This window comes from Tamandua tetradactyla, chromosome 5 (assembly GCF_023851605.1).
Source record: "Tamandua tetradactyla isolate mTamTet1 chromosome 5, mTamTet1.pri, whole genome shotgun sequence".
Lineage (NCBI taxonomy): Eukaryota > Metazoa > Chordata > Mammalia > Pilosa > Myrmecophagidae > Tamandua > Tamandua tetradactyla.
In genome coordinates this window covers 19,844,560-19,870,483 of record NC_135331.1, presented here as the reverse complement: position 1 = coordinate 19,870,483, position 25,924 = coordinate 19,844,560, and the positions used below count along the sequence as shown (strand labels likewise).

Below are 25,924 nucleotides of genomic sequence, written 5' to 3'. Positions count from 1 at the left end.
GGGATGATGGAAATGTGGCGATGGTAGTAATAGAACAATGAGAACATAATTAACAGCACTGAAGTATGTATCTGAATGTGACTAAAAGGGGAATTGTTAGATGGTATACATAGTAAAAATAAAAATTTAAACAACAATCCAGGAACTACACTACACAAACAGTGGGTCCTAAATTAAACCTTGGAGTTTAATTAACAGTATAATTTGTAAAATGAGCGAACAATTATAATTAAATGTTCCACAACAATGTGAGGTGTTGATGGTGGTGGGGTGGGGATATGGAAATCCTGTATTTTATGCATAATTGTTCTGTAAACCCAAAACTTATCTAATAAAAATGAAGTTGTAAAACTTATAAAAATAAAACCGCAAAAGAAAGTCCTACATTATGAATCTAAACGGATAACACCTCAGTCAAAAGACACAGACTGGCAGAATGGATAAAAAAGCATGACTCACCAAAATGCTGTTTACAAGAAGCTCAAAGAAATATACTATGCAGGTAGTAACCAACACACAGCTGGGGAACAACAGACTAAGCCAAAAATAGATGCAAGGGACAAAGAATCATTATATACTGATCAAGGGGACAATTTGACAAGAAGACATATCACTTATAAGTACATATGCCCTAAAATATATGAAACAAATATTCACAAGTTTCAAGGGAGAAAAAGACAGCTCTACATTCATACATTTCAATGCCCCACTTTCACCCACTAGACCATCCAGGCAGAAGACCAATAAGCAAGCCCATGACTTGAATGGTACCAGCTGGACCCGCCAGACGCTACACACAACACCGCGCCCAGCAGCAGGACACACGTGCCGCTCTAGTGCACGAGCCATTCTCCAGGACAGGCCACACGCTGGGTCATGAGAGGAGTCACAAAAATGCTGAACTCATAGAATGTATCTTTTCTGACCACAATGGATTGAAATTAGACATAACTAACAGAAATAGAAAATTCACAAATATGTGGAAATGAAACAATGTACTCTTAAACCTACGGGTCAAAGAAGAAATCACAACGGAAATTAGGAAATATCTTGAGACAAATGAACAAACATACAACATACCAAAACATGGAATGCAATGAAAGCAGAGCCATGAGGGAAATTTATAGCTCTAAATGCTCACATTAAAAAAGAAAGATCTAAAATTCGAGACCTTAACGCAAAACTAGAGGCTCATGGGGGGGAAAAAAACACAACAAGGAGAAGGAAGGGAATAAAAATCAGAGGGGAGAGAAATGAGATAGAGGAGCATTACTAAATGGCATACAAATAAACAGCACCATATAAGAGAACACTATGACCACCTGTACACCAACAAATTACGTACCCTGAACCAAGAAACAGAAGAGCTCCATGAGCAAACAAGTAGTAAAGAGATTATGGGGAGGTCTTTTTTTTTCAAATTGCTATATATTATATATTCATATACCTTGTAATCATCCAAAGTATACAATCAATGGTTCACAATATCATCATATAGCTGTGCATTTATCATCACAATCAACTTTTTCCTGTTTTTGTGAAAAATAACATACACACAAAGCAATAAATTTCAAAGTACATTGCAACAATTAGTTATAGAAAGATTTCAGGGTTTGGTATGCTTACAATTCCAAAATTTTAGGTTTTTCCTTCTAGCTGCTCTTACGATACTGGAGACTAAAAAATATCAATAAAATGATTCAGCAATCACACTCATTTGTTAAATCCTACTTCTCTGTATAACTTTGGAGAGGTTTCTGATTACTGTTCCAAAGAAAAGCCCAAGATCAGACAGCTTCATGGGTGAGTTCTACCAAACCCTCCAAGAAGAAATAACACCTATCCCACTCAAGCTCTTCCAAAAAACTGAAACTCATTCTGTAAGGTCAACTACACCTTCATACTAAGCCACATGAAAATACCACAAAAAAACTACAGACTCCTATTCCTTATGAATACAGATGCAAAAATCCCAACAAAATACTACCAAACCGAATCCAACAACAAATCTATACAATCGTACACCGTGATCAAGTAGGATTTATCAGGTAAACAAGGGTAGTTCGACAGAAAACTACAAGTGTTGGAAAGGATGTGTACAAACAGGAAAACTTATTCTTTGCTGGTGGCAATTTGTGGAAACACCAAACTGTGGAAGACAGTTTGATATTTCCTCGGAAAGCTAAGCACAGACTTGCCCTATGACCCATTTCTAGGTATACACCCCAAAGATTTGAAAGCAGGGACTCAGATATTTGCACACGGATGTTCATGGTGGCATTATTCACAACTGCTGAAAGATAGCAGCAGCCAGCGTGCCCATCAACGAATGAATGGATAAAGAATATGTGCTATATATACAACAGAATATCATTCAGCCATGTCACAGTATATATGACAACATGGATAAAGAATATCCACACTATACAAAAAAACCCTTCAACTTAAATAACCCAGTTAAAAAATGGACAAAAGACGTGAGTAGACACTTCTCCAAAGAAGATAGACTAATAGCCAAAAACAAAAAAGCACATTAAAGATGTTCAGCATCACCAGCCATAAGGGTAAAGTAAATGAAAACTGCAATGAGACACCATTTCACACTCACAGAATGGCTATTAAATGAAAAAACGAGGACTCTTGTACAAAGAGTGTATAATTTGGGGGTAAAGGGGGAAAAAATACTATTGCATATTATGCGTTATGTGTTAATAAGAAAACATCAACAGTACTACAGCAATACTCATATAATGTATGGGGTACATACTGGAGGTAGGGACAAGAGTTAGGGGGAGATCAGGATTTTCTACTTGGTGAAGGGATGTTTGTTGGCTATCTTTCTCTTGGGAACAATGAAATTATCTAAAATTGATGGACTACTGACTTTGGATGTTATACATGAGGCCCACCAGATAGAGGCGGCTGAAAGGCACACCGATTGAGAAGTAGATGGGTGAACGATGGTATATGCATATGATCGAACATTGTGCTACGACAAAAAGGAATGAATTGTGAGGCATGCAACGATGTAAATGAACACGTGGGACATTTGGCGAGGCAAAAGAAGCCACAAACAAAAGAACAATTATTGTATGATCTTATTTAATAAGATCATACTAACTATTTATAAGTATTTAAAATACTTATAAAACTGAGAGCCTTTAATCTTCAATAGCTTAATGTAATGCCTGGATACATCCCAGAGTATATTAAGCAGATGATCAAGACATATTGGCCAAAACAAAACAAAAAACAAGTACCAGCAAAGACCCCTGAGGGAGAGAAGAAAAACTACTGAACTATTAAACTTGACCACCAAGGAAATCCCGGATATTGTGTCAAACATTTGAGACACCAAATCAATAGGCCAAGCCCGTGATCTTGAGGCTTGCTCATGTGAAGCTGATGTATGTAGTGGAAAAGCTTAGCCTACCTATAGGTGTGATTGAGAGTCACCTCCAGGAGACCTTTTTTATTGCTCAGATATGGCCTCTTTCTAAGCCCAACTCTGCAACTGAAACCATTACCTGTAGGACAAGACCTCCAGGACTGAAAGTCACCCTGGCAGCGTTGGAGAGGACCCCCAGGGATGAGTCTGGCCCTGGCACTGTGGGATCAAAAATGTCATCCTGACCAAAAGAGGGGAAAGAAGTGTAACAACTAAGGAAGCAGTGACTGAGAGAGTTCAAATAGAGTCAAGAGGCTACTCTGGAGGTCACTCCTACACAAGCTTCAGTTAGACGATGCTACTACCATAACTTGCCAAACCCCAACCAAAACCATTTCCACCAATCCTAAAGAACACTTACAGCAATATATAAGATTCTACAAAGGTTCCATGCACTAGTAACTTTCCAGAAACCTACAACCTCCAGAAGGGTTCCTGGACCAGATACGTTCTAAAATGCAGAGGAGCCAGCCTTTCCAGAATATCAGCTAGTTCTATCTCCCTATCCCATATTATCCACAGCCTCTTCCAACATGAAAAAGTTAGAATGGCCATGGCGCAAATACCCCTAAAGAGAAAAATATCAAAGGTGATGGTGGAATTATACAGAGAAGGTCGGGTTTTAACAAATGAGTATGACTACCAAATCACCATATGGATATTTCTTTTAGTCTCCAGTACCTTAGAGCAGCTAGAAATAAAAACCTAAAATTGTGGAATTGTAATCCATACCAAACTCTGAAATCTGTACTGCAACTAATTGTTGCGATGTATTTTGAAATTTATTGCTTTTATGCATATACGTTATTTAAACAGAAGGGGGAGCATAACAGAGAAGACAGGATTTAACAAATGAATATGAGTGCTGAAATCATTATACTGCTATTTCTGTCTGTCTCCAGTGTCTTGGAGCAGCTAGAAGAAAAAAATGAAAAATCGTGGAACTGTAACCCATACCAAACTTTAAAATTTGTTCTATAACTAATTGTTAAAATGTACTTGGAAATTTATTGCTTTTTTGTATATATGTTATATTTCACAATAAAACAAATGAACAAAAAAAGATACCTAATAAGTCATCAGTGGCCAAGAGAGAGCAAGTGGAGTCGAGGCTATTGTGGAAGCAACTCTTACACAAGCTTCAATTAGATAGTGCTGACTGCCATGGTTTGCTAAACCCAACCAGCATCACTCCTGTTGACTCTTGACAATACCTAGCTAGGGCTTGAACTGAAACCCAATAAAGGTTTCATGCAGTAAGTCTGCTTTCTTGGGACAGAGGATTCCTGGGTCAGATAAGTCCTGAAACCCAGAGACACTAGCCTCTCCAAGAGTCTCAATTAATTACACCCCTGTCCTTTAGTGTCAACACCCCTTCTCAACATGAAAAAGTCAGAACAGACGTTGCCCAGACATTGGGAGAAGGATCAGGACGGATCAGGGGAGAAGGAAGAGTTATAACAGAGACAATGGGATTTAACAGACAACGGTGATTGCTGAATCACTCTATTAATATTCTACCTGGCCTCCAGTGTTTAGGAGGCTAGAAGAAAAAATCTGAGATGGTAGAATAGTGCCCATGACAGACTCTGAGATCTGTTCTGTAACTATTTGTTGAAGTGTGCTTTGAAAATTATTGCTCTGGATATATGTGATATTTTACAATAAAAAAATGTTAGAAAAAATTTAATAAACAGAAATCAGAAAGGTTTTAGTCAGATACATCACAAAAGATGAACTATACAGAAAGGACGCTTTGCAATAAACGAATAGAGACAAAAAAGATATGATATAAAAACCAAAGGACAAAATGGCTGAAGTACTGCCTTTCCAGTAAAGATACTGAATGTTAATGGATTAAACCCTCTAATCAAAAGAGACAGATCAGTAAAATGGATAAAAAAAAGCACAATCCAACTATACGTTGATTATAAGAGACTCACCGTAGACCCAAAGACAAAATACTTTGAAAGTAAAAGGATGGAAAAAGATAATCCATGCAAATAGTAACCAAAAGACAGCTGGGGTAGTTCCACTAATATTGGACAAAGTCAACTTTAAGTCAAAAGATGTTACAAGAGACAAACAAGGACACCATAAATTAAAAAAAGGGGCAAATCCACCAGGAAGAAATAACAACCATATATATGTATGCACCTAAGTAAGGTGCCCCAAAACACGAGACAAACACTTGCAAAACTGAAGCGAGAATAGTTCTATACTAACAGATGAAAATTATAATACACCACTCTCTCTAGACAGAAAATCAATAAGGAAACAGAGAACTTGAATAATATGATAAACGAACTAGGCCTAACAGACATATGAGAACACTGAACCACCAAACAGAGCATGCATGTTCTTCTCAAATGCACATGGATGGCTCTTCATGGTACAGCATATATTGGTCACAAAACCTCATTAAATTTATAAACATTAAATTATACACAATGAATGAAGCTGGAAATCAAAAATAAGAGGAGAACTGGAAAATCCACCAATATATGGAATTTAAACATGCTCTTATACAATCAGTGGGTCAAAGAAAAAAAATCACAAAGTAAACTGCATATATCTTGAGACAAATGGGACACAGCGAAGGCAGCACTGAGAGGGAAATTTATAGCCCTAAATGCTACCATTAAAAAAAGAAGGCGGGAAAAGAATTAAAAAAAAAAAAAAAAAGGCGGCAGAGCGATCTAATGCAGGTGGAGCCGCCTGTGGGTTGTGCATGAATCTGCTTATACGAGGGACCGCCAGAGAAAAGGGTTAGCCGTGTCGTCCTTGATCAGAAAAGTGATCAGCACCACGAAAGCCCCAGGAGCCGCTGGTCCCTACAGCCAAGCCGTGCTAGTCGACAGGACTGTTTGTATTTCAGGACAGTGAGGCATAGACCCTTCCAGTGGCAGCTGTGTCAGGAGGGGTGACGGAAGAAGCTAAACAAGCTCTTAAAAACATGAGAGAAATTCTGAAAGCTGCAGGCTGTGACTTTGCTAATGTGGTAAAAACAACTGTCCTGCTGACTGACACCAATGATGTCAACGCTGTCAATGAGATGTGCAAACAGTATTCCAAGAGTGATTTTCCTGCTGAGCTGCTCGCCAGGTTGCTGCCCTGCCCACAGTGGGCTATGCTGAGACTGAAGCAATAGCTGTTCAAGGACCTCTCATAACAGCGTCACTATAAATGGACCCAGTACTGTTTAGCCTGGAATTTTCATAATAATTTTAAATTAACACCTTAATTTTTATAATTAATGTTGGAAATGATAAGTTTGACTAAAGGATTTGAAGTTGATTATGTAAGTACCATGTAACAGGGGAACTTGAACATGAATTTGAGATTAGATGATGAATCCAATTATGGATGTTCTAAATTACATTTATGCACACTGATTACTGAATGTGAAAGAAAGTACATTCATTGCATAGTTTCTCAAACCAACAGAAGTAAAACGAAACATGTAGCAAAGATGAATTACTGTATCTGATAAATAAAAAAGCATGCCTGATTTAATTAATATTATTAATTTAATGGTGTGAAATGTATTCAGTTCTCATGTCAGATATATGATTCTGCTTTTGAGTAAAATTAAACTTCAAGTTTGAATGGTAGAGATAAAGGAGAAATGGACCAAAATCTTAGAAAAATATTATGTATATAATGGAAATAAAATGACATGCAGATTAAAAAAAAAAAGGAGGAGGAGCTAAAATGAAAGAATTAACTGCACACCTGAAGGAACTGGAAAAAGAATGAGAATGGCAAATTAAACCCAAAGCAAGTAGAAGGAAAGAGCAGAGCAGAAATAAATAAAATAGAAAAAAAAAAGAGAGCATTAACAAAGCCAAAAGTTGGTTCTCTGAAAAGACCAAGATAATTGGCAAAACTGTAGCTTGACTGACCAAGAAAAAAAGAGGACACAAATAACGAAAATTAGAAATGAGAGGGGGACATTACTGCTGACCCCACAAAAATTAAAGGATGGTAAGACAGTATGAACTGTACGCCAAGAGATTTGACAGCCTCAACAGAATGGAAAAATTCCTAGAAACATACAAACAACCAACAACAATCTAGAAGAAACAGAAGATCTCAACAAACCAATTAAAAGTGACTGAACTGGTCATCAAAAACCTTCCAACGAAGAAAAGCCCAGATGGTTTCACAGGGGAAATCTACCAAACACTCCAAGTAAACTTAACTCTAATTCTGCTCAAACTCTTCCAAAAACCTGAAGAGGAAGGAACACTCCATAATTCATCCTATGAAGCCAATTCTCCCTCATACCAAACCTAGATGAAGACACTACAGGAACACAACATGATCAAAGGCATCTACGAAAACCCAGTGCTAACATCATACCCGATGGTTAAAGACTGAAAGCTTTCTTTCTAAGACAGGGAAGAAGCTAAAGATTCCCACTGTGATCACTGTTATTCAATACTGTACTGGAAATTTTTCTTGCCAATTAGGCAAAAAAAGAAATGAAAGGTATCCAACTTGGAAAGGAAGAAATAAACCCTTCACTATTTGCAGACGACATGATCCTACATATACAGTCCTGAAAAATCTACAAGTGACTACAGCTAATAACTGAACTCAGAAAAGTGGCAGAGTAAACAATCAATATGCAAAAATCAGTAGTGTTTCTATACACTAATAGTGAACAATCTGAAGAGCAAATCAAGAAAAAATTTCATTTATACTAGCAACTAATACAATAAAATATTTAGGAAGAAATCTAACAAAGGATGTAAAGGAGTTGTGCACAGAAAACTAAAAGCACTGCTAAAACAAATAAAGGAAAACCTAAACAAATGGAAAGACACTGCACGTTCATGGACTGGAAGGCTAAACATTGTTAAGATGTCAATTCTATCCTAAGAGATACAGATTCAACTCAATCCCACTCAAAATTCCAACAGCCTTCCTGGCAGAAATGGAAAAGCCAATCATCAAATTTATATGGAATAAATAGCAAGGAACCCAAAATAGCCAGTCATCTTCAAAAGATGAAGTTGGAGTTCTCACACTTCCTGACCTTAAAACTTATACCAAGCCATAGTAATCAAAACAACATAGGGCAGTGCGACCATGGCTCAGTGGCAGAATTCCCACCTGCCATGCCAGAGGTTAGCTTCCCAGTGCCTGCCCATGCAAAACAACCAAAAAAACCCCAAGCAACCAACCAAACAAAAGCCAACATGATACTGGTACAAGGACAGACATAAAACAATGGAATCAAACTGACACCTCAGAAATCAACCCTATATATAACAAGAAGGCAAAGACCACTTATTTAGGAAAACATAGTCTCTTTAACAAATAGTGGTATGAAAACTGGACCTCCATTTGCAAAAGAAAGGAGGTTCCACATCCTCAGAATGTTAAGTATAAAATGACCCAGCTATCCCACTCTTATGGATCTACCCACAAGATTTGAAAGTAGGGATTCAAACAGCTGTACACTGATGTTCATAGGAGCAATTCACAAAAGCCAAAGGCTGGAAGCAACAAAAGTGTCTGTCAGCTGATGAATGGATAAATAAACATAAATGAAGCTCAAAAGACATCATGTTGAGTAAAATAAGCCAGACCTGAAACAACAAATACTGTGTGATTCCACTGGTATCACTAGAATAAGCAAACTATTAGAGAAAGAGTAAAGAATACATATCACCAAGGGACAGGGGGGCAGTAGTGAACAGGGAGTTAATGATTAAATAATACAGAATTTCTCTATGGGTGGACAGTAAAGCTTTGGTAATGGATGGTGTGTTGGTAGCACACTGTGACCTTAACTAACAGTACTGAATTATGATTTCTCTGGAAACCTTCTACAAGAAAGAAAGAAAGAAAGAAGGCAGGCAGGAGAGAGGAAAGAGAAAGAATTAAAGAACGAACAAAAAAAGAAAAGTATAGAGCAGCGAAGCCCTCTGGTGGCATGCATCTGGCAGGCCTCCAATCTGTGGTCCCTGCTTTAACAGAAAGGTGGTGTTCAGTCCCTAAACGCCAGTAAAAAGCTCTGTAGCCGTGGTCTTGTAACACCTCAAGGTCTCATGGCCACCTCTAAGGGTGTCTCCCATGACAAAACTGATGATGGAAAATCAAATGTTCCAGATCTACCTTGTGTTCTTCTGGATTGCGGTGGATGGCAGGATCAACATCTTTATAAATGGAGAGGTCAGAGCCCTCCTCCTTAGCACAGCTTTGTTTTAAACTCTTGGGCGTCTGCTTGGAGTTTCAGAGGTGGGGTGGTGGTACACAAGCTAAAGAAGCTGTATCTTAATGACCATGGTGACTCTGAATTTGGTTTTGGGAAGCTCTCCCTATGGACAGAAAGCCTGCAATCCCACATAAGTAAATCTAAGTCAGAATGGTTATTTTTCTCAAAAGGGAAGGTGGTGCTGATGTGGAGATGGGCAGTCAGAAAAGCCAGATTATAGTTCCAGCTATGCCGCCAGCTGCCTAGGAGACTTTGAGCAAAGTATGTGACCTCACTCTACACCGAGGGTCTTAAAGAAAGGTGGAACCAACAATGTTCCCACAGATACCTACTGAGCACCCACTGGAGAAACCATGTAGTCTACCTGGTTAGAACACAGGCTCTGGCACCAACATGCCTTAATGTGAAGGCTGGCTCGATCATTTACTTTGTGACTTTGGAATGTTACTCAACTTCTCTGTCTTGGTTTCCTCATCTATAAAATGGGAGTAATAATAGTACCTACTTTATGGGGCTGTTTTGAGGTTTAAATGAGAACATATGAAAAGCACTTACAACAGACCAGGGCACGATAAATGTTGGCCATTTAGTATCATAACTATAAAGTTGGCATTCAAGCTTGGTGCTGCCTTGCACAGAGGGGTCTTGATGTTCTTTCATCACACCCTGGCCCACGTGGCTATTCTCGGCTGGTTTTTATCAGAAGCAGTCCTCCACCAGAGAAGCCAACTACTGATGCCTCCCTTTTCCAGTGGGAGAATAACAGTAACAACAATTTATCAGCTTAAGAGGGCATTTAAAAGGGGCCATAGGGAATTGGCTGCCAAAGAATGCCATCTGCAGGGCAGGCTGGGAAAATAGAGTCTTTGGAAGTTGCCTTCCTGACACCACCCCAGGGCCCACTGGAACTGGTCTGCAACCCCTGCACGGGACTTTAGCCCAGTTTTGGCGGGGAAATACTGGCCAACCAAGTGCCAAAGACGACTTCTAACACAAACCCAATCAACAACAAAATCTTAGATGAGGGAGGGAAACCAACCTTCAAAATAGTCATATCAAGATAATCAGAAACAACAAAAAATTACAAGAGATACTAAGAAACGAGAAGATATGGCCAAACCAAATGATTAAATTAAAAAGTCAGAGGAGATGCAGAATTAGGAAAAACTAATCAAAGATATTCAAACAAGTCTCCTATACAAATTAAGTGAAATGGCTGAAGAGATAAAGGATATTAAGAAGACACTGGTGTTTATTGCAGCAGTTGGATAGAGGTGGCCTAAGGAGACATCAACTGATGAACAGAAGGGCAAACTGTGGTGTATACATACAATGGAATATTGAGTGGTTGCAAGAAGGAATGTAGGTGTGAGACATGCAATTAGGTGAAGGAATGTTGAGTGAAATAAACCAGAAATGAAGAGACAAATACAACATCTCACTAATATGAACTAACTATAGAGCCTAGGTTACCAGGGGAAGGCTTACTCTAAGCATTCCAAGATCCTGTATCTTACTCCTAAATTCTGAGATACAGAGTACTTTGTATATAACCTGGTTGTTCCCTGGATCTTTGATACATGAGATTTGGAGCTACAGTTCTACAGCTATGAAACTCAGCATTACTCCATACAGTAATTGTTGAAAAATCTGAAAAAGAGATCCGATTTCAGTCAGAGATATGAATGAAGCTGATCAACTTAGGACTAAAGTAAACCAGAATAACAGGTGAAGGATGATACTGATCGTATTTTAAAACTTCAACGCCTGTGTGAGACCAAAGGAAGAGATGTTTATTTGGTGCAAAATTTTTATTTTCTGTAGCAAACTAATTTAACCTGTATGGTCAGTTTATTTGAATACCACATTTACATGGAACCTTGAATAAGGAGAACCGGTTGGTTTGCACAGGTTAGTGTGATGCCCCAATATATCCCAGAGTAATCCGGGCAGGAAATAAAATAGTGTTAACAAAGTCACCTAGAGGGACTGCAGAAAAATGTGGAAATACTAAACCTCCATATATGGGGAATTCCTGATATTCTTGCAAGCATTGGTAACTACCAATTTAATAGGTCAAGCCCTTGATCTTAGGGCTTGCCTTTATTAAACTTATTCCTGCAAAGGTAACACTAACCCTACTTATGATTATGTCTAAGTATCACCACCCCCCACCCCCCACCCCCAGAGAATTTCTTTTGTTACTCTGATGTGTGGCCTCTCTCTCTAAGCCAATTCTGCTGGTAAACTCACTGCCCTCCCCGCTACATGGAACATGATTCCCAGGGGTGAAAATCTCTCTGGCAACATGGGATATGACTCCCGGGGATGAGCTTGGCCTTGACATCATAATATCAAGAAAGCCTTCTTGACCAGAAGGGGGAAGAGAAATAAAATAAAGTTTCAGTGGTTGAGAGATTTCAAATAGAGTTGAGAGGTCATTCTGAAGGTTATTCTTATGCATTGTAAAGATAGCCCCTTTTAGTTTTTAGTGTATTCGAACAGCTAGAAGGAAATACCTGAAACTGTTGAACTGTAATCCAGTAGCCCTGATTCTTGAAGTTGATTGGGTAATTATATAGATTTTATGGTGTGACCGTATGATTGGGAAAACCTTGTGACTGACACTCCCTTTATCCAGCATATGGACAAATGGGTAAAAAAATAAAGACAAAAATAAATAAATATAAGGGGGAGATAAGGGTCATGGGATGTTTTGGGTATTCTTTTTAATTTTTATTTTTTTGAGTAATGAAAATGTTCAAAAATTGATTGTGGTGTTGAATGCACAACTATATAATAATACTGTGAACCACTGATTGTATACTTTGGATGACTATATGGTATGTAAATGTATCTCAAAATCGCAATAAAAGTGACCATAAAGAAGAATCTGAAAGAATACACAGAAAGATACCAGACTGTATGGAAATGAAAAACACGGTAGATGAAATAAAGAACACACTAGAGCCATACAACAGCAGATTTAAAGAGGAAGAAGAAAAGAGCAGTGAGCCAGAAGACAAAGCAACCAAATTTGAACAGGCCAAAGAACAAATGGAAGAAAAACGGGAAAATTTTGAACAGGGCCTCAGGGAAATGACTGACAACATGAAGCACACAAATATACACATCACAGGTGTCTCAGGAGGAGAAGAGAAGGGAAAAGGGCCAGGATGACTATCTGACAAAATATTTGCTGAGAATTTCCCAACCCTTATAACACATAAATATGCAAACTGAAGAAGCCCAATATACTCCAAAAAGAATAAATCTGTACAAACGTGCTTTAAGACACAAACTAATCAGACTGCTAAATGCCAAGGAGAAGGAAGAATTCCGAAGGCAGCAAGAGAAACACCAATTCATCACATACAGTGGAAGCCACATAAGATTAACTGCTGATTTCTCATCAGATACCATGAAGGCAAGAAGTCAGTGGTATGATATAGTTAAGATAGTTAAGATATAGTTAAGAAAAAGAAAAACTGCCAGTCCAAAATTCTTTATCCAACAAAGCTGTCCTTCTAAAATGAGGGATATAAGTATCCACAAATAAGCAAAAACAGAGAGCATTTGTCAGCAAGAGACCTGCCCTACAAGAAATACTAAAGGGAGTTATGCCAGCTGAAAAGAGGAAATAAAATGGCTAAATAGCACATGAAAATACTCATCTTTACTAGCTATTAGGAAAATGCAAATCTAAACTATGAGGTATCACCTCACACCTGTTAGAATGACCCCTATTAAACAAACAGGAAACTAAAAGTGTTGGAGAGAGTATGTGGAGAAATAGGAACACTCATTCACTGCTGGTGGAAATGTAAAATGGCACAGCCACTGTTGGAAGATGGTTTGGCAGTTCCTTAAAAAGCTAAGTATAGTGCTGCTCCTCAATCCAGCAATCCCACTGCACAGTACATACCCACAAAAACTGAAAGCAGGGACATGACCAGACATTTGTACACCAATATTCATAGCGGCGTTATTCACAATCACCGAAAGACAGAAACACCCTAAATGTCCATCAGCTGATGAATGGATAAACAAAATGTGGTTTATACATACAGTGGAATATTATTCAGCATTAAGAAGGAATTAAGTCCTGAAGCATGCAACCACACGGCTGAATCATGAGAACATTATGCTGAGTGAAATAAGTCACACATAAAAGGACAAATATTTTATGATCTCACTAACATGAAATAATAATATGTAAATTCAGAGACATAGAATGTAGAATATAGATAAACAGTAGAAAGAATGGAGCTAGAGAAGGGGGAGCAGCTGCTTAAGAGGTCAGAATTTTTTTTTAGCATTTTTTTTAATTAATTAAAGAAAAAAAAGAAATTAACACACCATTTAGAAATCATTCCATTCTACATATGCAATCAGTAATTCTTAACATCATCACATAGATGCATGATCATCATTTCTTAGTACATTTGCATCGATTTAGGAAAAGAACCAACAAAACAACAGAAAAAGATATAGAAGGTTAATATAGAGAAAAAAATAATAATAATAGTAAAAAAAAAAAGACACAAACAAAAAAACCCTATAGCTCAGATGCAGCTTCATTCAGTGCTTTAACATGATCACTTTACACTTAGGTATTATTGTGCTGTCCATTTTTGAGTTTTTGTATCTAGTCCTGTTGCACAGTCTGTATCCCTTCAGCTCCAATTACCCATTATCTTACCCTGTTTCTAATTCCTGCTGGTCTCTGTTACCAATGACATATTCCAAGTTTATTCTCGAATGTTGGTTCACATCAGTGGGACCATACAGTATTTGTCCTTTAGTTTTTGGCTAGTCTCACTCAGCATAATGTTCTCTGGGTCCATCCATGTTATTACATGCTTCATAAGTTTATTCTGTCTTAAAGAGGTCAGAATTTTTAACCAGAGAAAATTTAAATATGTAGAAACGGATAGAGGGGATGGCAGCACACTACTGAGTATAATTAACAATGCTGCATTGGTGTGAATGTGGTTGGCAGAGCAAGATAAGAGTCACATATGTCACAAGAAGGAAAGCCAGAGGTTAAAACACGGGACTGTATAGAACACTGAATCTTATGGTGAAAAGAGACTGTAATAACAATGGAACTGTAAATTTCTTCCATGAACTACAACAAATGTACAAAATTATTACTAGGAGTTAATAATAGTGTGGTATATTGGACAAAAACACACTTATTACAAACTATGGACTACAGTTAACAGTAATATCCTAATATCCTTTCATCAACAGTAACAATGTACCACACCAGTGAGTGCTAGGGGTCAATGATGGGGGCAGGGGTATGCTCTCTTTTTTTCTTTTTTTTTTTTTATGGTGTAATGAAAATGATTGTGGTGAAGAACGCACAACTACGTGAAGATACTCGGAACCACCGGTTGTCCTCTCTGGATGGACTATATAGTATGTCAATATATCTCAACAAATTTGCATTTAAAAAATTCTAACAATAAACAATGTCCTTACAAAAAAAAAGGTCATCTAGCCTGCAAACCCCTTAAGGAAAGGAGTCTTACTAAAGTACTTCCAAGACAGAAAACAAATGTCCTTTCATTTCTTTACTTGATGCCCGTTTCTGAGATGTTGCCAACTGAGCACTGGCGACATGGTCAACCCGTACCACGCTAAGGCTCACTGATTCTTCCCAGTAGCCTTAAGAACCTACCGCTGGCCTTCTATCTGATGCTCCTCTTATCCAGGGTATGAACAGATGAGTAAAAAAATTATGGATAATAGGGGGAATAAGGGATAAAATAAATTGGGTAGATAGAAATACTAGTAGTTGATGAGAGGGAGGGATAAAGGGCATGGGATGTAAGAGTTTTTTCTTTTTATTTCTTTTTCTGGAGTGATGCAAATATTATAAAAAATGATCATGATGCTAAATACACAACTATATGATGATATTGTGAGCCACTGACTGTACACCAAGTATGGACCGTATGTGTGTGAAGATATGTCAAAAAAAAATTAAAAACAGAAACAGAACCTACAGCTGGAACAGCCAATCCAGTTGTCAGGTAGGCGCTTGGGAAAGGGGCATTCCATCGGGCTGGGGTGACCAATGCTGACACTCTCTCCCGGCAGCCCCGCCAGAGACTGCTGTGGAGGGCAGGCTGCATGTAGGTGTCCCTCCGCATCTCAGCCCACTCCTCCTCTTCTAGTAGGGTCCTGAGCAGTAGTATTACTATTTTCTTTTTATCACCTTATAAACATGTACCTCTAAGGTGGGAGCCTGGTCTAGGCTGAAAGGGATGTAGATTCCCCAGACCTCACAGCTATGCCATGCATTCCAGAGCTAGGCAGACCTGACAATCCAAGTTAAATGGAATGGAAAAGTCATTCCATTTAACTCAGTTATCTTCAGGATCAAGGAACGTACCATGCTTCTTTTTGTATGTGACATCAATTTCCCAGGAGAAATGTGTATCATCCGGATACCCCAAATATTGACTAGAGAGCACTGGTGTTTCTGAAAGTACTGTGGTGATTAAAACTTGAGATTCTAAACTTGGGGGGACCAAGAGAGATAGGTTCCACTATATAGCTTATGAAAAATGTGTGTTTTTCATATTTTATCATAAAATTACAATGGAACAATCTGATGCAGGGATGAAACCCAAGGGAAAAAAAATCAGAAAGATTGTGTGAGGCAGGGGAGGCAGACCACATATTCAGGGAACATCTAACTAGCAGTCTGTTGCCACGTCTGAGGTGGCTCCCAGCAGTTAACACTGGTAGGTGACACTGAGCATTTTCACCAACTACTTTGCAAGACTAGAGAAAAAGGCGGCTGAACACGAGCCCAGAGTATGGTTGGGCAGAAGGCTATGTACTCACAGAAATCCCTGTGTCCTTGTTTAGGATGACCTGGAGCAGATGTGGCGGGAGAATGGGTGGTGCTTTAAACCGCTCTTCTGGTTTGGAGATGTAAGGCTCCTGATGATAGGGTCCTGGAGGTGAACTGGACAGCTCTGGTGGGGAGAGTGACGGACAAGGATTTTTGAAAAGTGGAGCTCCAGAAACAACTTCACTTAATTTATGACTTTGTCATCTCATTTTCCTTGTCTCTTGTTCCCTCCAAACATGTATATTCTCTCTATATAAGAGCAGAGGCAATGAGAAAAACCTTTTCAAATTTGTTTGGCATAAAATTCAGTAGTAACAAAGACAACCCTAACCCAGCCATTGGGAGTGTGACCCAGCTTGTAGCAGCAGGAGTGTGTCAAGCACAAGATCACTTGTCTCAAATGGGGCTATTCGTGTTCGGGTTTTCAACAGAAAAAGTAACCAAAATTCTGGAGACAAGCCTTGGTTTTCGACTGTTACGAGATATAAGGCAGGAAATAACCCAATTCTTAAAAACTTTAAGACAATGTGGACACCATAAGAGAGAGGTAGATTTCCAGGAATTGTTTATTGATATATTTGAGACTCAGGATAAAGAATTTATAGCACAAGTAATGGATTTCTTTGAAGAAGTTAACATTCATATAACTAATATGGAGGAATTGATGATATCTTCATTTTGCCTGGAACAGTGCCATAATTTGCAGAAGTTTAGGCTGTGTGTAGAAAACGTCTTTTCAGATGACTCTGAATTCACCTCAAGTCAAGAGAGTCTCCTCTCATGGCAGAAACTCTGTTCAGTGTTCAGAACCAACAAGAACCTGCAAGATGTGGAATTGGACAACTGGAGCCTAGACGATGCCTCCCTGACGATTGTTTGTAAAGCACTGGCACAGCCCATGAGTCAACTCCAAAGGCTCGAGATTCATTTTGTTTCTAACCTTGGAAATGGTCCACACTTCTTTAAGGCCATTCTTCATAATGCTCACCTGAAACACCTGATCCTGCAGGGCACAAACCTCTCCTATGTTGCAGTCAGGCAGCTGTGTGAGACACTGAAAAACCCCATGTGCAACATAGAACAGTTGATATTGAAATAATGTGACATCACGAGTGACGCTTGTGAAGAAATCGCCTCTGCTCTCCTCTGCAACAACAAGCTGAAGCATCTCTCCCTGTTAGAAAATCCCCTGATGAACGAAGGAGTGATGTTACTGTGCGATGCATTGAAGCAGCCAAATTGTGTGCTGGATTCACTTGTGTTAATGCACTGTTGTATTACTTCCAACTCCTGTAACTACATCTCCCAACTCCTTTTGTGCAACACATCACTGACCTTTTTGGATCTGGGGTTCAATTTCCTGGAAGATAATGGAATCAAGACTCTATGTGAAAGCTTGAAGCACCCAAACTGTAACATACAGAATTTGTGGTTGGTGGGTTGTTACCTCACTTCAGATTGCTGTAGGGACATTTCTTCTGTTCTTATTAGTAATGAAAAACTAAAAACCCTGAAACTTGGGCATAATGAAATACGAGATGATGCTGTCAAACAGTTGTGCGAAGCTTTGAAGCATCCTAACTGTAAATTAGAGGATCTTGGGCTGGACAGGTGTAGGCTCACCAGTGCCTGTTGTGAGGACTTTGCCTCTGCTCTCACCATCTGCAAAACACTGAGGCATCTGAGTCTACACTCCATCCCCTTGGACCACGATGGGGCTCTGGTGCTATGTGAGGCCTTGAACCACCCAGACTGTTCCCTGCAGGTGCTCGGGCTGGACATGTCTTCCTTTGATGAGGAAACTCAGATGCTGCTGGCATCTTCTGAAGAGAAAAATCCCCAACTGATCATTTTACATGATCCTTGGATTGATAATGAGTGCAAGATGAAGGATGTGCCCTTCTGATGGGGAATGCACTGGAGTAATCCTCTCACAAGGGCTTCTTACAGGTCACAGTGGGTGTTTCTCCTTCCAGCACATCCTGTCCTACAGTCACGCAGCATGGCCTTGGGATGGTGATTTCAGGACTACCCCATACAGTGTCCTTGTAATATGATTGGGGAATGTGATTCAGTGTCCGTCTGAGATTTTCTTTTTGCCTAAGTCTTCTATGCGCTTATCTTTAGAATTCCCATCCTACTTCACAAAGACATTTAGAAGGACAAAGAAATGAATATCAAACACTTTGGAAATCCTACATTTTATTAATGAATGTACTGGAGGATAGGTTCTTGGATTGAAGAAACTACAGTCCTCCAACACTTCCGATTTGGAAGTGATGCTAGAATGCCTTTAGACTGTATTGAAATCTACTCGATCTAACATTCACCTGAATTTCCTATTTCTAATTTGACTGTCAAAGTTTAGGTTTATCAGTTTTCTGGTCTAAAAATATGTCTTCCCAAAACTTGATTTGTCTTTAGTAAATGCTACTCCAATAACCTTTAAGTTGAATATCTTATTTTTCAAATGTATCTAAGCTACCTAATTCAATATCACTTTCAAATGTACATAAACAGTTCATTACCATAATTTTCATTCTCTTGTTCCCCATATCCTTTAGAATAAAGTATGCATGGATTTTTGGCAAAAAAAAAAAAAAATTCAGTAGTAAATTCAGATGCCCTAGTGGACCACAGCAATTGTGGCAAAGCCAGTGAGTCTGGATCAGACTAACAAAAAGGCTGTTAAAATAACCTAACCTTACATGCCACTGCATAATAACGCTTCCGTCTCACTTCAGGCTGGACTGGCAAATACCACAAAGAAGCTCAAGACTTTCAGAGAGGATTAGGCAGGTAAGCTCAAGTTATGTATACCAGCTGCCAGAATAAAACAGACCAAAAAAGGCAGCCAGTTTAGACAGTGGCAGTGGAGAAAACAGGTTATACAAGGCATCAGTGCAGTCCAAAATTAAAAAAAAAAAATTAAAACCCTATTTCCAAAGGCTTTTTGACTCCATCGCATCCAGGTTTCTTTCAGACTTTTGCCTGAGTACCTCAATTATAGAGATACACGAAGGAGCTAAGACCACAGTGTTTCCCAGGGTTGGGAGACAGTCACATGGTGACATCTGGCCAGCTGGAAGAGGCTAAGCCACTATCCAAGATGGGTCCAAGTCTCCTGGTCTTTGGGCTGGTTCAGAAAAAATCTGATATATCCCGCCTCTACCAAGTCCCTCAGCATCATTTGCCAGGGGCCAGGCCTCCTTTACATAGCCCAACTAGTTCACAGTAGGAAAGTGAAAAAAGCATTAAGTGCAGAAAACTGAGTCATCAGGACTAAAAACATGATATTTTAAGAAAGTATCTAAATACAAGAAGTTGATAGAGAGTCTAAAGTTGGTTTACTAGCAGTGGGGAACAACTTTTCTTTCCTCAGGTGATCTATACTGTGGAAACCTGATTAACATGCTTTGCCATATGGCCTACAAGTACATTTATCAACAAGCAGAGGGACACTTAGGCTTTTTCTCCATCTCCTGGATTCCCATCTATACGAAAAAGAAATAAACGATTTCTCTAAAAGGCTGGCTAACCAGACAGAAAAACACTATTTTTAGATTTTCAATTCCTACTCAACAGCCTGGCTTGTCAACCCCACTAAGCCCACCATGGCCAATTCACCACTGCACCTGCTGAGTGGTTAAGACCAGGAGACCCTGGGGCAGACCTCTGGGCCCAGCCAGGCGTCCCGGAGGAATGGTGCTGTAAACTAAGCTGAATCTGTTTACTTAGAGGTAGATGTACTCCTGAGGAATCCTTTCACTGTTCTCTACCCCACCCCCCATCCCATATACACAAGTTTCCAGAATTGTTTAACCCCAAGCAAGAAGGGGAAGGGAATTCGGCATGGACACTTCAGATTACAGAACACCTTTTCCCCATAATTGTATATATTATCGGCTTCCAGGTAGATTTCTTCTGGGGGTGGGGGGGTTAGATGGAGCAATTCATTGAAACCTCAATGACCGAAAGACTCTTGGAAGATGGGAAAGTTTTACTAAGACTATACAAGAGAGTTATGTTGTGCAGTCTATTTCATGAGTAAGCCTCTCTGTCCCCTCAAGGTATTCTGACAAGCTGCTAATGTACCATGCAAGTAACAGCCAAGGTCACTGAAGCATCTGCTTATCACTTGTTAAACTGAAATTCTCTAGGCCCCCAACGGGAAGTGAACTGGCAGCTTTCCCAGTGCTGACTCATTACTGACCGAGAGCAAGTCTCCAGGGCCCATTCAGTCCTTCCCTGGCACAAGATTAAGCTCTGCTTCTGTTTCCATTATTTGCCTTTTGTGCCAAGCAGACCTACCAAATAGCAGAGGTGACCAGGAAAAGGACAGGTGGTTCTCTTGGGGCTAAATTCCAGGAACCTGACCTAACAGAGTTAGGAATTAATTTTGTGGCTCTTAAGGGAGATACAAGCATCCAACTAATTGGGCAGCTTGAGCTCAAGAGCAACAAGAGTATTCCTAGACTGTACAGCCCCTACCTGCACACACGTGGTATAAAGTAACTGTTCATACCAGACACATCGGAGCACTTCTGGGAATCCACCATTAAGGCATCAAAGACTTCAAAGTCAGTTTTCTTCACTTGAATGATGTTGTTAACTGTACCAAGCTGGCTGGTTACTATTGGCTGGAAAGAGAGAGAGAGGAAGAAATCATAATGTGGAGGGTCCCATCTCCTGGCTAGCCACCCTGTTCACCTTGGTCAAGTACTTCAATTAGTCGAGGATAGACAATTAGCACTGCTCCCTAGCTCAGTCACACAGAGGGACTTTGGTGGCAGGTGAAGGGACCTGGCAACAATCTCTATGGGGAAAGGGATTCATTTAGATTGTGCAGACACTCAGAGGACAAAGGGTAGGAGGAAGAATACCTCGGAAGGGTCATGCGTCCACTGACCATCCACAAAGAACTTGTACTGATGCTCTCCTTCAGGCAGATCCAGGATGGCTACAAAGTTATTGTGGCTGCAAGGCAAAAGGAAGCAGAGGACCTTAGCTGGGTAGGCTGCCTTCTTGGCATATTTGCAAAACCAGTGATGGAACAAAACAAACATGCACATGTAAAAACCAAGAGGGTAGCTGCAGCATAAACATTTTTAACCAATTTAGACAAGTTGGTATAATGATCTAAATCTAGAAAAGCTCTAAGAAAGTAGCAATGGAAAAGGTTTTCCTGAAAAGTCACTTTGCTCAAATACTGGGGATCCCCATTTCTAATGCTAAAACTTCATCTAACAAGCATTCGTCCTTATCATGCTCGGAAAATAATACATGGCAGCACCAGATGCCAAGGAAAATGACAATACAAAACAAACAGTAACCTGCCTGTTTTACTCTTTGTCAGCCTGCCTTGGGCAGGGAGAGAGATCAGTTTAACAGGACACACAAATGTTCTCTAAAGAAACTAGCAAAACTACTGAAAAGAGATAACGGGAAACCTCTTTCACTTTGTTTTGTTCCTCTGACTCGTGACTGTGCCGAACCGCCCCTTCCTTCTCCAATGTTGCCATCTAAAAGGAGGCAGCCCACAGTAAACAAGCAGGCCTGCCTAGCAGGACACAACTTCTCCCTTCATTTTCATCAAGATTCCCAGGCCAGTGTTCTCTCCCCTGCACTAGGAGAATTCTCTCTGACAGAGAAGTTCTGCCTGACAAATATATAGCTGAATATGTGAAGTGAAAGATGTCCATGAAACAGAAACATTCTCAACAGAGAGATACTTTCTTCTAGGAAAGGGGTAACCTAAAGACAGCTTGGGTGTGAATGCTGAACCCTATGAATTATGACACAAGATTACTTTCCCATTCAACATCTATTAATAGAAACACCCTTTAGGAATAAGAATATCCGTGGATAAAACAAATACATAAACACTCCCCAGGCAATTACCTTCTTGTGAGGGGAAGTTTGCTCCAGTTATTGAAGGAACCAGATAAGTAAACTTCCTTTCCTCCCCCTGTCCATCGAAATACAGTTGGCCTAGCCTGAGTGGGAGCTTTATCATTCACTTCCAGATCATGCTGCCAGGCCAGGAATTCCTCCTTCTCTGGAGCCTGGAAACAAAGCAGTTTACTTAGGGACAGGAAGCCATGAGTGAGTTCCTTGCGGTAGACAATTACCCTAAATATTGAGAATTCATTTTAGAGAGGTAGCTATTACTACCCAGAATTACATTCAGACTCCATAACTGACTAGTCACGCCTCAGTTTCCCCATCTGCAAAATGGAAATAACAAAAATAACTATGTCCTGCAGTTGTTAGGAAAAGTGAGACAGCCCATGCAAAGTCCTCTGTACATGGTATCTGACACATGGCAGGTCTTTAATAATTGTTGGTTAAACTGCTGTTGTGATTAAAGAGGCATACATCAAAATGCTGGGGCAAGCTGAAAACACGCTTGGAAGAAGACTGCAATGAATCCAAAGCCAGCTTAATAAATGTCAGTTTCCTCTCAACTTAATTAAGCAAGATTTGCAGTGCAGGACAATTTATGAGGGACAATCCCAGAGCTGTCAATATGAAAACTGGCAAATCCAAATTCTGGGTAGGAAGGGAAAAGCCATTCCCTGAGTGCTGTCCAGGCAGTGGGGAGAAAAAGATGAGTAAGACCAAGACAGACCCCTCAAGAGTTATGCTAAACTATAATTTCATTGTGATCAGTACTATGTAACTGAGGTATGCACAAATTATTCTGGGATGAGGGAGAACAAAACACTTCTGACTCTGTTTGGGTTAAACAGATGTGATAACGGATCTTATTCTCCTAGTGAGAGGCCAAAGATTTTTAAAAAACAGGAGTTCCAGGCTGGGAGACTAATATGGAAGTCCTGCAGGTTTCCGGCACTTAAACTTATCTAAAAGATGGCTGCAATTGTTTGAGCTCTGATGAGATCTACAGATTAAAGAATACAGACTGGAATCACTTTATTACCAGGAAGGGATAAGTAACTGCAGCCAAAATGGTGGAATGGTGTAATTAAAAGAATCCATGACTTTTTTGGTACTTGGGGCACGCAACCCAGTGTGCCCACTACACGATTTAAGTAACTCCTGATGAAATGAGAACGAATAGTACTAAAAATCATTTTCCAAAGGTAATCTGTAGGCTAAACATTTTTTGCCGGAGTTGTGGGAGCAGCAAAAACTTGAAGAAAATAGTTATGGTACCTTAAATTCGCTTTTTGAAGCCAAAATTAGTTCTATGGGAAGGGATGTTAAGTTAGTGGAGAAATATGATTCCAAAGTTTGCTTTACACAAAGCTTTTCAGAAATGCAACGGATTCAGAAACTCAAGCCACAGGATGTAGGGCCAAATAAAAGTGCTTTATAGTTAGACTCAAAGCTAAGATCCATGTGAGGATATGAGGTAATTTTAACATGGTCCTCCAGCCCAATATCCAAGAAAAGACATGAATAAAATTGGAATGAGTTGCCCAGCAACTGGCCTTACGAACGACGATGATTAAAGTGCAGCCAGATACTAACAGAATATGTTGGGTGGGACGCCTTCACCCTTCCCAACTTTTTTTAAGGAACTAGTTTTTTGTTAATAGGCCATACCACACCAGTGATTAGCAGTAATGTAGCTGAAGCAGGACCGAGTCCTCTTGGGGGTGTTTAATAAATGAGAGCAATCGGCAGGAGGGAATCTAAGTTTGGTCTGCAAAATGTTTGCTTTGGCCTGTTTAAAATATTAAGTCTTGTTTAAACAAGCGAGAGAAGCTGAGCAGCTAGCTACCTCCCTCCTGCCCTTCAGAAGTCACATTATTTTTCTATGCTCACAGTACAACTAAACACCTCTAGCAACTGCAGTGAGTGGTTCAACCCTACTTTCCAATTTACTTGTGTGCTCTGGTTTACCTCCAAAATATACAATAAACTGCCAAACTTTTGCAGAAGCGCCAGTCCGCAAAAAGGCGAGGGAAGATTTTTCAAAGCTGTAAAATTAAACATACCTAGGAGAAAAGCGGACACTGGAGTTCAGTTACAGCTAGCCAGGCTCTTTTAATTAAGAATCTGAAACTGTCCCAGAGTTTGCCACTTAATGAGTTCCTCCTCCCTCGGGGTGACTTTTTAATATCGGTAATTAGACACAGGTTCCTAGATTGCCAAGAGCGCTCTCAGAGGACCATTTCACTTTTAGGTGCACAGGCTGAAGTACTTAACCTCCTCCCAGCCCATTACCCATCCGTCGGCGAGTTTCGGCGGGGCTGTGGGAAAGGGGGTCTGGTAGAGCGTCAAAGGAAACCTCATTTCCCCCAACCCTCGCACCTTAATTTCCTCGGAGTGGTAGATGTAGGCATCCTCAGGGCTGTCCATTAGGATCTTGGGCCTGTCCCCGTCCTTGGCCCCCCCCGAGCTGTCCCTCCGGTGCGTCTTATGGCCGCCCTGCCTTTCCAGGGCGGCGCGCTCGCTGCTCGTGTTGCCCATTGCTGGGCTCTGAGGGGGGCACCGGGGAAGCCGGGCGGAGCTTCACTCCAGGGAAGGAACGCGGCCAGGGGTCCCAAGGACCCTGGGGAAGGATTCCGGAGTCCCGCGGTACCACCAGCCCTCAGGAGAGGGTTCGGGGCTGGGGGCAGGTTCCGCTGGGTCAGCAGGGCTGGCGAGGTCTCGCACTCGCGCTTCCCCCTGCTCCGGGAACGGCGCAGCAAGCCCGCAAACCTACAAAACTTGACCACAAAGCACCAACACGATCCGAAACTTACCCAACAACTCCCCCACCTTCCTACTACTTCCGCTTCCGGCGCCTCCGCGACTCAGCCGGTCCGCGGGGTGGGGCCGACCGCGGCCGGCAGAGCGCGCGAGGCTAGCTTGACCTCACTTCCGCTTGTAGTTCCGTACTATGCGGCCGCGGGCGCCCTGAGGCGGCCTCCGCGGGCTTCGGAGGGCGCAGTCGCAGTCAGCCGCTCGGGGTCGGGTCTAGGATGAGGCTGCTGAGGGCCGGCAGGGGGCGCCCTAGTGCCCGGGCCTTTCGGGCTCCTCTCCCGGCGCCCAGTAGGGAGGCATTCTGTCTGCCCAGCTCCAATTAATTCGCCTCTACAGCCAAAGGGATCTTTTAAAAGTGCAAATCTAGTTGAGACCCTCTCCTTAAAGCCCTTTAAAGGCAATAACTCTCACTCTTAGGAGTGCATTAGAAGCACCTGATGTGCGTGTTTAAAATGCAAATTCCCTGGACGCTAATCCCCGGAAATTATGATTCAGCAGATCTGAAGTGGGGTCTGCATTTAATAAGCACTCCAGGTGGCACTGATGCAGGTCGCCCTGCAGTTGCTTAAGAAAAAGGGCAGATCATAAGATCTCTGGAAATTTCTTGTCTTGTGTCTCGGAAGTTGTCAAAAGCTGTAGTCAATATTGTATTTTT

At 40.6% G+C, this 25,924-nt stretch overlaps 1 protein-coding gene and 2 pseudogenes across 1 annotated transcript in view; 2 read left to right on the top strand and 1 right to left on the bottom strand.

The window, feature by feature from the left end:
• Positions 1-25,312, bottom strand: part of PRKAB1 (protein kinase AMP-activated non-catalytic subunit beta 1) — a 29,143-nt gene extending 3,831 nt beyond the window's left edge. The window contains exons 1-5 of the mRNA XM_077159988.1: positions 24,835-25,312; positions 22,453-22,616; positions 21,435-21,528; positions 21,077-21,191; positions 16,542-16,675 (exon numbers count right to left, since the gene is read on the bottom strand). Of these exons, the coding sequence (XP_077016103.1) occupies positions 16,542-16,675; positions 21,077-21,191; positions 21,435-21,528; positions 22,453-22,616; positions 24,835-24,993 (666 nt within the window). The 5' untranslated portion in view covers positions 24,994-25,312. The remainder of the gene's footprint in view (positions 1-16,541; positions 16,676-21,076; positions 21,192-21,434; positions 21,529-22,452; positions 22,617-24,834) is intronic.
• On the top strand, positions 4,700-6,679 carry LOC143682134 (2-iminobutanoate/2-iminopropanoate deaminase pseudogene; annotated as a pseudogene).
• Positions 16,805-19,147, top strand: LOC143683710 (NACHT, LRR and PYD domains-containing protein 9 pseudogene; annotated as a pseudogene).
• Positions 25,313-25,924: the final 612 nt, after the last annotated feature.